The 13709-nt window shown below is 35.4% G+C and overlaps 1 protein-coding gene across 1 annotated transcript in view; it reads left to right on the forward strand.

Annotated features, from left to right (window-relative positions):
• The window catches only part of cpne5b (copine Vb), a 256605-nt gene extending 244257 nt beyond the window's left edge, over positions 1 to 12348 (forward strand). The window contains exons 19-21 of the mRNA XM_034700261.1: positions 4122 to 4179; positions 4826 to 4899; positions 10749 to 12348. Coding sequence (XP_034556152.1) covers positions 4122 to 4179; positions 4826 to 4899; positions 10749 to 10940 — 324 coding nt within the window. The 3' untranslated portion in view covers positions 10941 to 12348. The remainder of the gene's footprint in view (positions 1 to 4121; positions 4180 to 4825; positions 4900 to 10748) is intronic.
• The last annotated feature ends 1361 nt before the right edge of the window (positions 12349 to 13709 follow it).

Raw genomic sequence — 13709 nt, forward strand, 5'->3', positions numbered from 1 at the left:
GTGTGCATGAGATACTTTCCAAAAAAAAAATTTCTGCACGTCACTCTAGGGGCTCCGTAGAATAAAAGTGACTAAATTTGAAATTAACTTAAACCCTTTCTACAAAAGGACATTATTTAAGGCTTTGTCTCAGAGAACAGAGAGTATGATTTTTGGATTAATAATATCCTCATCCTAGTGAAATTTTACATTACATAAATGCAAATATATGAAGGTAAAGCCTAGGTTTTATATGTTTTACAATGAGTTTCTCTCCTTCACTAAAGCCCTTAAAATAATGAAAAGCACACATGCTATGAAATTGTTCACCTTGATTAACAAGTATGATCTGCAAAGAAAGCCGTAGCGTTGTTGTTGCTTTTTTGTTCTTGTTTTTTCTCCCTTCTTTCCTGTTTTATGATTGTATGTCATTTACAGACTTACAAGAGTTACTCATGTCTAAGAGATATATATTTCTTTAAATGCACTATTTGCACCTGTTCATTACAAAAGCAATTGTGACGGATTTTTGCCTTTACAATGTTTTGTAAATTGATTTTGTTAATAAAAAAAAAAAAAAGGAGGATTAGAATTGCATCACTTCCGTCCCACGGTGGAGGTGTCTGAACATCCACTTCACAGTGGAGGAGCTGTTAAGCCGGCTGAGAGTGGAGGTTTGCAGCTGGACCCCTCTTGTTTGTTTTTTTTACCCCATTTGTCTAACATACTATCTCTAACTCTTTTTCTCTCTCTGGAGGCATTGACTCGCTTCAAAAGGTCATTCAGCTAGTTAAATGTGATGCAGAACATAAGTGTGGCTGTAACTTACATAGGTCAGCATGTAGCTGCACTAAAGTCAGATAAAAAGTAATGAGCAATGTAGGTCAGAGGTGATGTGTGCAAGCCTCTCAGGAAATGTCTACAAATAGTTGCTCATTTAATGTTAAAATGTGTATTGGGTCGTTCACAAATAAGCTTCAAAAACAGTTTTTTTTTTAAGTATTTCCAGATTGGTTGCAATGCATATTTTTGTGTCTGGAATAATGTGTTCTAGCAAGGCTTGTATGTTCAACAGCTTTTCTAAGTATTTAAATAGTCTTTTTTTACCCTTGAACACCCAAAAAATGTCAGGTGGCACAACCTGATATTTGTCAAAATACATGTACTTTCCTATCATTTATTCTAACTGGAACTTTCAGGAAGTATCCCTTAGAGTGGTTACAGTGCTTTACACATTTCTATTTTGTGAGTATATTTTTTATTTACTAGTGATGGGAATTCCGGCTCTTTTTAGAGAGCTGGCTCTTTCGGCTCCCAAGTGGCTCCTCAGATTTTTTCTTGTTTGAATGAATGTATTACCTAAAATAATGTAAAATTATATATAAAATGAATTACTACTGTAAAAAACATACATTATATGAAATGTGCACCATTTAAAAGGCTTTATTTATATTCTCAACATGGAGCAGAGTTCTACAGAAATTAAATTATAAAGTACAAAAACAAGACCCATCACAATTAGACAAAAAGGTCCAATCTCTGATGTCTGTATATTATTTATAAACTTTTAAAGACCTTCATTAACAGCAGGTTCCCTTGACTGTCTTTATTCTTCACTTATTGCACTGATGGATAAACAGTTCTAATGTCCATGACCTGGATGACTGAGAACCTTCACAGACACTTCTAATGTGCCTTTGCAGGTTTTTTGTGGACCCTGATTGATGACACTTTCACCTTACACAGTCTTCACTCTGCCGTTGAACAGTCTATGCCTTTTAAATGTGTCTAAAGTTTTCTGTGTTTTCTGCAGTCACCTTTCCAGTGCGTTCTCTCTGTCGCGAACGTTCTCCCTCTCGTCTCCCTCCTGTTGCTGCTCACTGTGCTGTCTGAGTCTCTGACCCCTCCCCTCCCCGTTCTGCTCAATGTAGACACGTGATTGGTCAAGACGCCACCATGTCTTGACCAATCACGTGAGGCTTTCACAGAAAAAGACGAGGGCTGTTTCCGAAACGGCCTGCTACATACTACTTACTAATGTAGTAGGCAGTAGGTATTGCCTACTACATACTGCGTTTGAATTTAGTCTGTAGTATGACTGTTCTGATCGATCTGTCATGCAGCATGCTGAGCCAGACTTCGCTGGATTTCCGGTTTCGGAAAGCGGAAGTAAACAACTTAAATAAAAAGCTTATTTAGCATCCATTTATGATTTAAAAAGTTAGGAAGTGGTTTATATGTAATTTGATAACTTTCACAGCACCCAAAAACGGATTTCCTCCCGTCAAAAAATGAGGAAAAAGAAAAAGCAGAACGAGCGCTGTGCATTATGGGAAACAGTACGCGAGGCAGACTGGTCCGATGCATACGGAGATATTTTCCCGAATCAGTAGACATCCGGGGAGTTTTGCCATACTGCAGATTTTGCTCTTGTTCACATACTACTTACTACATACTGAATTTTGGACATATCAGTACGTACTGCTAGTATAGTAGGCGATTTCGGAAACAGCGGAGGAAAAAAAACAAAAACGGCTCCCTGTCAGGAGTCGTTCACTTCAAAGAGCCGGCTCTTAGAGCCGGATCGTTCGCGACCGACACATCACTATTATTTACAATATATTAGGATTTTTGCATTCTATTGGCCAGGTATAAAATATAACTTTTTACAGTTTTAGGTTGGTTGTACCACCTGACATGGAAAGTTTTACCATCCACCTATAAGTTGATAAAAGCTTTTCTATTATTATATAAGAGACATCTACAAACCTTTTAACTCAGCCATTGGAATTAGTAGGGGTCCTCTGAATGATTTAATATGTTGAAGTCCATTATAACTACTTACTTTCAAAATAAAAGCTCCATGAGTATGGTGGTGCCACCCTGACATTTGGGAACATGCAAATTGGTGGACAAAAGTTTTTAAATAACCTTAGGTGCCTTTAAACTATTGATATTTATGAAATTATGTTTGTTTCAAAGCTCGGTAAAACTTTATATTAACTACACACTTTTAAGCATTAGTTAAGCATTAATTAATACTTAACTCATCCTCTGTAAAGCATTGTTCATACATTAATACTCATTTATATATCATGTACAAACACAGTTATAAATGTTTTACTATTCATGAATTTGACTCTCTATAATGTGTTAACTAACTCTTTGTTCATACTTTATAAATGATGGATTCACCAAATACAAATGAGCTATTATGGTCATTATAAACCAGTTATAAACACATTTACAGGTTATGACTCTAACATTTAGTAAGGGTTAGTGAACACCTTATTACATAGCAAATTATGATTAATCAAGGTAGTCACAAAATACTCTGCAACTGAACAAGAACTCTCTCAAACTTAAAGTGCTCACAGTGGCAAAACTCAAATACAATATTAGATATCAATTATATTAAAAGGCACAGTAACATTTAAACGCTGGCTGTATGAAACCATTTGTAAACACAAGTTAAAATGCAGCAGCAAAACTGAACAATAACTTGGATTCTATTTTAAGGTGCTGCTGGTTCTTAAATCTCATTAATGAATTCTTTGTAAAGCATAAAAAGTCCTCACTTTAGATCAGTCCACAAAACCATGAACAAGCAGCTTATAAGTCCTTTGTTACTACCTTAATTAATCATAATTTGCTATGTAATAAGGTGTTCACTAACCCTTACTAAATGTTAGAATCATAACCTGAAAATGTGTTTATAACTGGTTTATAATGACCATAATTGCTAATTTGTAATTGGTGAATCCATCATTTATAAAGTATGAACAAAGAGTTAGTTAACACATTATAGATAAAGATAATTAATATAAAGTGTTACCCAAAGCTCTCATATGTAAAATCATGCCATGGTGTTTTAATTTGAATTTATTATTATTATTATTAAAACACATTTTGTATAGTGTTTTAAGTCAGTTCACTTCACCTGATATTTTCAGGGTTTGAGATACTTAGAAATAAAATAAATCTCAATATTTGAATGTACTGAAATTGTATTCAAAATAAGCAGGTTTTATAGAATCAATTGATGCATGTCTTGAAAATAACTAATAATGGATTCGGACACAAAAATCTGCACATCATGTCAGTGACCTGCTTGTACTTTGTGCTCTTTGATTTCTCTGCAGGGTGCCAAGCTTCCCATGTCCATCATCATAGTTGGAGTTGGTCAGGCGGAGTTTGACGGTACGGTGCTCTGAGTTTTACTTTAATCTGCTGGGTTTTTTTTTTTAAGCAGGAATGAACAAGATGTACATGAACATAAAATATATCAGAGCTCAGCACTGTTGAATCCTGATGCTTTTACACAATGTACATTAATAAAGTCAGTTAAACAGATGCAAACAGGAGCTAATAATTGCCATTCTAATTCTGCAAACGCACGGTCTATTACCGCTGCAGCCTGCGCTAACCTCTATGGCACTAATTCAGAGAAATACCCGAGAGGAAGTAACGGTAAAAACTAATTTCAGTCAGTGGAGACAGGAGTGCGTAGGTGGATGGAGGCATAATTGTAGAGAAATGGTTGAGGTTAATGGCTGGGCTTGCAGTGTTTAGTAAAGATGATTCTAAATTGCACAGAGGATGTAGTAAAGGACTTATTAGTTGATTAGACAAGCAGTAAGTACAGACTGTTGCTGTACAGCTCTGTAACCTTTCAGCTTTTCTGATGCAGGAGCAGAATTATATGGTTATTAATATCATGTATGAGAAATGAACTTTAACATCAGTGGATCTCCGTCCTAGAAAAGACGCTGCCCTTGCTCCATTCTCACACTGTGCGAAAACATGTCTGTGTGTATTCATGCGTGTGTGAACTTGTGTCCTCCAGCGATGGTGGAGTTGGACGGCGATGACATCAGGATCTCGTCTCGGGGGAAACTGGCTGAGAGAGACATTGTTCAGGTGACTGCACTTTACAACATGAGAGAAAGTCAGATTGTACTGCAGGCCAGAAACAAGAAAGAAAAAGTGCAGGGTCTTATTTCATGGATTTAATGAAGAAGACAGAAACTTATATTTTTCAGATAATTGCCTTTAAACTTTTATGAAGGTTGGACTGTCTCTGACGGTCAGGCTACAGCGTGTCCACGGACTTTAGTACTGTGTTAAGATCTACAGTGTACACTTAAAGTCTTTCCTCAGTTGTGCTCGCCCATTAAAATGCATGTTTGTGACTAAACACCATCTGTTGGCACTGGAATCACTAACAGATATGGACATCTGTGAATTCCCACAAAGGAAGAAAAGTTTGATATTGTGTCACTCCAAGAACCCATTTAAGTCTACTCACAGGACTCTCAAGGGATTTTCACAGACTGATCATCTGTTTTAGTTTCTGTAGAGTCAAAACTGAATGTTAATTTACTGAATAGTGGATATGCAGGTTTTTCTAAGAGTTACACAATGTAGGTTGGGCAATCCTGAAATGTTCAGTATGAAATTAATTTTGTTTTTGGAATAATCTACTGCAAAAACTCACCTGACCACAAGATAAGATTTTAACTTAGTTCTTGGTTACAGTGTTAATTTCATCAATGAAATTATGACGATGAATGTTAATTAACGAAATTATGACGATAAATGTTCATCAATGAAATTATGACGATAAATGTTCGTTAACGAAATTATGACGATAAATGTTCATCAATGAAATTATGACGATAAATGTTCGTTAACGAAATTATGACGATAAATGTTCATCAATGAAATTATGACGATAAATGTTCGTTAACGAAATTATGACGATAAATGTTCATTAACGAAATGATGAACATAAATGTTCATTAACGAAATTATGACGATAAATGTTCATTAACGAAATTATGACGATAAATGTTCATCAACGAAATTATGACGATAAATGTTTGTCAACGAAATTATGACGATAAATGTTCATTAACGAAATTATGACGATAAATATTCATTAACGAAATGATGACGATAAATGTTCATTAACAGAATTATGACGATAAATGTTCATTAACGAAATTATGACGATAAATGTTCATTAACGAAATGATGAACATAAATGTTCATTAATGAAATTATGACGATAAATGTTCGTTAACGAAATTATGACGATAAATGTTCATCAATGAAATGACGATAAATGTTCGTTAACGAAATTATGACGATAAATGTTCATCAATGAAATTATGACGATAAATGTTCGTTAACGAAATTATGACGATAAATGTTCATCAATGAAATTATGACGATAAATGTTCGTTAACGAAATTATGACGATAAATGTTCATCAATGAAATTATGACGATAAATGTTCGTTAACGAAATTATGACGATAAATGTTCATTAACGAAATGATGAACATAAATGTTCATTAACGAAATTATGACGATAAATGTTCATTAACGAAATTATGACGATAAATGTTCATCAACGAAATTATGACGATAAATGTTTGTCAACGAAATTATGACGATAAATGTTCATTAACGAAATTATGACGATAAATATTCATTAACGAAATGATGACGATAAATGTTCATTAACAGAATTATGACGATAAATGTTCATTAACGAAATTATGACGATAAATGTTCATTAACGAAATGATGAACATAAATGTTCATTAATGAAATTATGACGATAAATGTTCGTTAACGAAATGATGACGATAAATGTTCATTAACAGAATTATGACGATAAATGTTCATTAACGAAATTATGACGATAAATGTTCATCAATGAAATTATGACGATAAATGTTCATCAACGACATTATGACGATAAATGTTCGTTAACGAAATTATGACGATAAATGTTCATCAACGAAATTATGACGATAAATGTGCGTCAACGAAATTATGACGATAAATGTGCGTTAACGAAATTATGACGATAAATGTTCATTAACGAAATTATGACGATAAATATTCATTAACGAAATTATGACGATAAATGTTTGTTAACGAAATTATGACGATAAATGTTCATCAACGAAATTATGACGATAAATGTTCATCAACGAAATTATGCCGATAAATGTTCATTAACGAAATTATGACGCTAAATGTTCATCAACGAAATTATGACGATAAATATTCATTAACGAAATTATGACGATAAATATTCATTAACGAAATTATGACGATAAATGTTCGTTAACGAAATTATGACGATAAATGTTCATCAACGAAATTATGACGATAAATGTTCATTAACGAAATTATGCCGATAAATGTTCATTAACAAAATTATGACGATAACTGTTCATTAACGAAATTATGACGATAAATGTTCGTCAACGAAATTATGACGATAAATGTTCATTAACGAAATTATGACGATAAATGTTCGTCAACGAAATTATGACGATAAATGTTCATTAACGAAATTATGACAATAAATGTTCATTAACGAAATAATGACGATAAATGTTCATCAATGAAATTATGACGATAAATGTTAATTAACGAAATTATGACAATGTTCATCAACGAAATTATTACAATAAATGTTCATCAACGAAATTATGACGCTAAATGTTCATCAACGAAATTATGACGATAAATATTCATTAACGAAATTATGACGATAAATATTCATTAACGAAATTATGACGATAAATGTTCGTTAACGAAATTATGACGATAAATGTTCATCAACGAAATTATGACGATAAATGTTCATCAATGAAATTATGACGATAAATGTTTATTAACGAAATTATGACGCTAAATGTTCATCAACGAAATTATGACGATAAATGTTCATTAATGAAATTATGACGATAAATGTTCATTAACGAAATTAGGACGATAAATGTTCATCAACGAAATTATGACGATAAATGTTCATTAACGAAATTATGACGATAAATGTTCGTTAACGAAATTATGACGATAAATGTTCATTAACAAAATTATGACAATAAATGTTCATCAACGAAATTATGACGATAAATGATCAACGAAATTATTATGATGAATGTTCATCAACGCAATTATGACGATAAATGTTCGTTAACGAAATTATGACAATGTTCATCAACGAAATTATGACGATAAATGTTTATCAACGCAATTATGACGATAAATGTTTAACGAAATTATGACGATAAATGTTCATCAACGCAATTATGATAAATGTTCGTTAACGAAATTATGACGATAAATGTTCATTAACGAAATTATGACGATAAATGTTTGTTAACGAAATTATGACAAATGTTTGTTAACGGAATTATGACGATAAATGTTCGTTAACGAAATTATGACGATAAATGTTCATCAACGCAATCATGATAAATGTTCGTTAACGAAATTATGACGATAAATGTTTGTTAACGAAATTATGACAATAAATGTTTGTTAACGAAATTATGACGATAAATGTTCGTTAACGAAATTATGACGATAAATGTTCGTTAACGAAATTATGACGATAAATGTTTGTTAACGAAATTATGACAATAAATGTTTGTTAACGAAATTATGACGATAAATGTTCGTTAACGAAATTATGACGATAAATGTTCGTTAACGAAATTATGACGATAAATGTTCATTATGGACAATTACATTGAAATCTTAATTTTGCAGGGCACTATAAATGTTGACAAAAACTGAGTCTGACAAAAACAAATGGATGAGATTAGATTGAGACAATTGAGAGAGCTCCCTGATTTCTCCACCTGAGCTCAAAAGGAGTCACAACACTTGAGAAATACCTGAGAATCATTTCAGATTTGGACCAGATCTCCTTTTGAACTGAAAGGGAGACTAAGCTGAGACTTTTTACAACTTTTTTTCTGGAGACAAGAATGAGAAACAGGAGACATAAGCTATATTCTCATTTTGCTTTCAAACAGATCTCATTGTTGTCTAGGAGACAGAAATGAAACACTTTTGAGATCTCCTCTGTAAATGTATTTTCCTATGGGACTAATTCTACTACAAAGAGTAGACAAACTAAAGGAAAAGGCCTAAACTAACTGTAATCTGATTAAACTCTCCTGAGAGATCAATCCTCTTTTTAATTATCCTTTTGCCACCCTCCGTCCCTTCACAATACGTCCACAAACATACACACTCTCTTACAGCAACACTCTTCAAACAAAACCCAGAGGAAACAACTGAAGGTGTTGTCTTCTCTGTTGCACACACCTAACTGAGGGAAAGGACTGGAGCTCCTTTTATTGAGCAGCCAGGCTGATGAGCTCAAGCTGGGTGCAATGATGGGCTCGTTAGGAGCCCTGGAGGTCACAGACTACCTCCATGTGTAACAAAGAGGTAAAAAAAAAAAAGTTAAAATATCTACATTACTCTAATCAAAGTGTTGTATAAAAAACTTCCATGTTTGTTTAATTATTTTCTCTGACTCTGGAGGAAAACCAGCTCGCTGGATTAGAGACAGATCAGCATCCTGATGCTTGCACAGTCTGCCAAATGTTGACAGAGATGAAGGTTTAAACATGATCACTGTGGATATCCCTGTTCAGTTTACCCCCCTGCTCCCAAACCTCCATACATACATTGTCAGACAGTGTTTAGAGCTTTTCATGAATCACTGCAACAACAGTTTCATGGTTTTATAACAGACAGAGCCCATAGGAAAATAAATTTAGAGAGGAGATCTCAAAAGTGTTTCATTGATCTCTCCTAGACAACAATGAGATCTGTTTGAAAGCAAAATGAGACTAAAGCTTATGTCTTCTGTTTCTCATTCTTGCCTCCAGAAAAAAAGTTGCAAAAAGTCTCAGCTTAGTCTCCCTTTCAGTTCAAAAGGAGATCTGGTCAAAATCTGAAATGATTCTCAGGTATGTCTCAAGTGTTGTGACTCCTTTTGAGCTCAGGTGGAGAAATCAGGGAGCTCTCTCAATTGTCTCAATCTAACCTCATCCATTTGTTTTTGTCAGACTCAGTTTTTGTGTCTCAAGTTGAGCTCAGATGGAGCAAAGAAAGAGCCTGAGCTCATCTTTTCATGAACATTTATAGTGCCCTGCAAAATTAAGATTTCAATGTAATTGTCCACAAACTTACAATTCTCATTAAAACATTTGAACAACTTGCAAGATCAGCTTTTTAGATGTCAAATGATCTCTTCTTTGACTTCACAGTCTGGTCCTTCCTTTACAAGTCTGTTTGGAACAAAACAACTTCACAAAGATTTAGTGGATTTGAGAGAAATTGCAAAAGATAGAGATTTCATACCAGGTATGACAGACCATTTATTTAAAATGTGGGCCGCAAAAGGGCTGACCAGATTTAGCCAGATTATTCAATTAAAGGGGAGGATTATTTTCGGCGTTGGTGGTCTAGAGGTCTACGCGCCCCACATACAGAGGCTACTGTCCTCGTCGCAGAGTTCGCCAGTTCAATTCCCGGCTGGTTGACCATTTCCTGCATGTCTCCCCCGCTCACTACTCCCCACATTTCCTGACTCTCTTCAGCTGTCCTGCCAAATAAAGGCAAAAAAAAATAATTAGGAAATTAAATTAAATTCACCATTAATGAGATCTCTCGTTTAAGTCTCACATAAGACTCATGTCATGGTCTCAACTATTTCTCCTAGTGAATTTTAGGAGAAACCAATGAGAACAATTTGAAACTTGAATGAGGCTGAAGTGAGAATCTCAATTTTGTCTCCGGAGACTTAGAAGAGAAAGCCTTGAGCAGTAAATTTTTCCTCTGGGAGGAAGCCTTATGTTTATAGGCCCTATGCAAATGAGTGATTTAAAAAAGGCTAACATTATAGAGTATGTATCTATCTCTTCTCTTCTCTCCCAGTTTGTTCCCTTCAGAGATTATATGGACCGCACAGGCAACCACGTGCTCAGTATGGCTCGGCTTGCCAAAGACGTGCTAGCAGAGATACCTGACCAGTTCATCTCCTACATGAAGAGCAGAGGGATCAAACCTAACCCGGCGCCACCTCCCTACACACCGCCTGGACACACACACCACCACACACAGATCTGAAGCCCTCATCGTCTCATCTCTTCACTGAGGACTGTTAGCATGCAGCAGCCAATCAGAGTCCAGTGGGAACTCTTTGCCTCCTGTTTTATGATGCAAACAGGAGCTGATGCACCGGGAAATGGGGGTTGATATCGTAATGTATCATCTCAGTGACTTATGGAGCAGCCTTTGGGTTTCTTTTCTGGTATTTTCTTCTGTTTTATATTCATTTGGCTGAGCTTTCCGGGACTCATGAGTGAAAGCCTTTACTTCGACACTGAGGCGGTGACTGTTTCGCATCTGGTTTGACAGCAGGTTGTTTTAAAAAGGTCATGTTGTGGTTAAAACTTGTGCCTGTTTGTGGTTGTTTCTCTAAATGTATCAGGACGTGAACTTTGACTCAAGCCTCGCTGATCAGTCATAGGTGTGGCCTAACGCAGTGATACTTTTAGGCACCTTTTTTCCCTCCTACAAATAGATTTTTATATTTTGGAAATATCTCAATATGTACTGATGCCTCAGTTATGATGGAGGAAATCGACAGGTGTGCAGTGTACAGATAATAATGTTGAATCTAAATCAGGCTTTTCATACCATGAGGAGTCACATCCTCTCTTCTTTACTATGTGAATGTTTCTTAGAGCATGTTGTATGAGAATGAATTACTTCCCCTATCTTAGCATATATATAAATATACTCTCGAATGTTATTCCGAGTGGCATGGGCATTTGATAGATATGTTATAAACCAATCGTTATTGAAATGGCCACAAATTATTTTCAGTTGTTTGCATATATAAAGCACAAGACAACTCGTCTCCATAATAAGGATAGCATTATGAATCCCTTTGACTGCTGCTATTTAATGTTTCTGAACAAAGTACCCAGTTTATTCATGCAAGTCATGTTGCACTGCAGCTGAGCTTAACATAACACATGGCCCTAGCTTGTTTAGAGGAGCAGTGTGTAAAAGTTAGAGGCGTCTTTAAAAGCAAGGCTGCAGATTGTAGCACACTAATAACCGTTCCCCCTCACCCTCCCCATCCAAGTGTGCTGGAAAACCTGTGATTGTAATGAAAAAAACAAACAAAAGGGCTGTGCACCATGGTGGTGATTATGGAGCCAGTCTCTCTGTAGATTAAAGGGGCTCATTTCAAATACACAAGACTCTTACTTTGGATCCTCTAGGATCAATAAAAGTACACTTATAAGTATAACATACATTTTTTTTCAATAGATCCAAGCTATTCATTAATGTTCTGCTTCAGGGTTAATTCCAACCACCACAAATACTAGAGATGCACGATATGGATTTTGATATGGAACACCAATAATCAATAATAACCTGCTCTTGATGGCCAATAAGACATTTTTATACTTTTTTTTAAAACTTCATAATGTGTAGTATGTGCAAACCTGATGGTAAGAAAGGCTAGTGAGCAAGACAGATATATAACAATATTCTATAGTAGGGGAGAACGGGGTTGGTTGTCACACTTTTTACTGTTTTGATGATTGCTCATCATCAAAACATCTTTCAATAGTCATTCCTACATTAAATTGAAGCTTAAGGTGTTGGCTTGAAATGTGTATCCCTCTCATATTCAAACTAATTTTAACAAAGAGGCAATTAACTATCAAAGACACTCTGACACATTGTGACAACCAACCCCATCACAGGGATGGTTGTTACACACTATGGGGTTGGTTGTCACACACTATGGGGTTGGTTGTCACACACTATGGGGTTGGTTGTCACACACTATGGGGTTGGTTGTCACACACTATGGGGTTGGTTGTCACACACTATGGGGTTGGTTGTCACACACTATGGGGTTGGTTGTCACACACTATGGGGTTGATTGTCACACACTATGGGGTTGGTTGTCACACACTATGGGGTTGGTTGTCACACACTAAGGGTTGGTTGTCACACTATGGGGTTGGTTGTCATAATGGTATTTCAATGGGAAAAATCTTTTTAAAAAGTCAAGAAGGCAGAACTAAATTTGAAAGTTTAATTGCACTGACAAGTGATAGGCCTACATAACTTAATGCACTTTAACATAAAATGATCAAGGAACATGAACAGGAAACACATCTTTAGGCCAGCCTATATAACAACATAAAGAACAAAACAAACAGGCCTAACAATAATGGCCGACTCAACTAGGCTACATGCAGTCACTGTCTGAGTTACAGTGATGGCAAATGTAGGGTCTGCACACTCCAACTCATTTCACCATGCATTATTTTGCCAACATAGGGGTTGGTTGTTACATGTGACAACCAACACCAAAGAGAACGTGACGACCAACCCCAACTGGAATTTTTTGCTAGCATCAAGGCTAACAACCATCTAACACGTAGTTAGCTAGCTAATAAAAATCTAAACTATAGCTTTCCCCTCACACTTTGTAAGGGTAACACTTGTTTTGTTATAAACCCATCGTTTAAAAGCCGAGAAGAAAAATACTGAGGAGCTGAATATTTACAATTTGACATGAAAAACACAAAAAGTCGTCTCACCTCAAGTTCAGCTGTCTTACTCCAGAGAAGACTATGTAGGTGAGCTCTGATCCTAATTCTGGAAATGTCCATACCCCAATTTGAGAGACAGTGCCCTCTGGTGGCGAGATATAACGAGTGTGACAACCAACCCGTTCTCCCCAACTCTATACTACTATTGTTGCTGTTTTTAATGGATACAATTTCATTACCTGAATCAAAAATGATCAAATATTCCCAATAATAAGCCAATAATCTTCTGGACAGATATATACCATGCATC

This window comes from Notolabrus celidotus, chromosome 1, assembly GCF_009762535.1.
Source record: "Notolabrus celidotus isolate fNotCel1 chromosome 1, fNotCel1.pri, whole genome shotgun sequence".
Taxonomy (NCBI): Eukaryota; Metazoa; Chordata; class Actinopteri; order Labriformes; family Labridae; genus Notolabrus; species Notolabrus celidotus.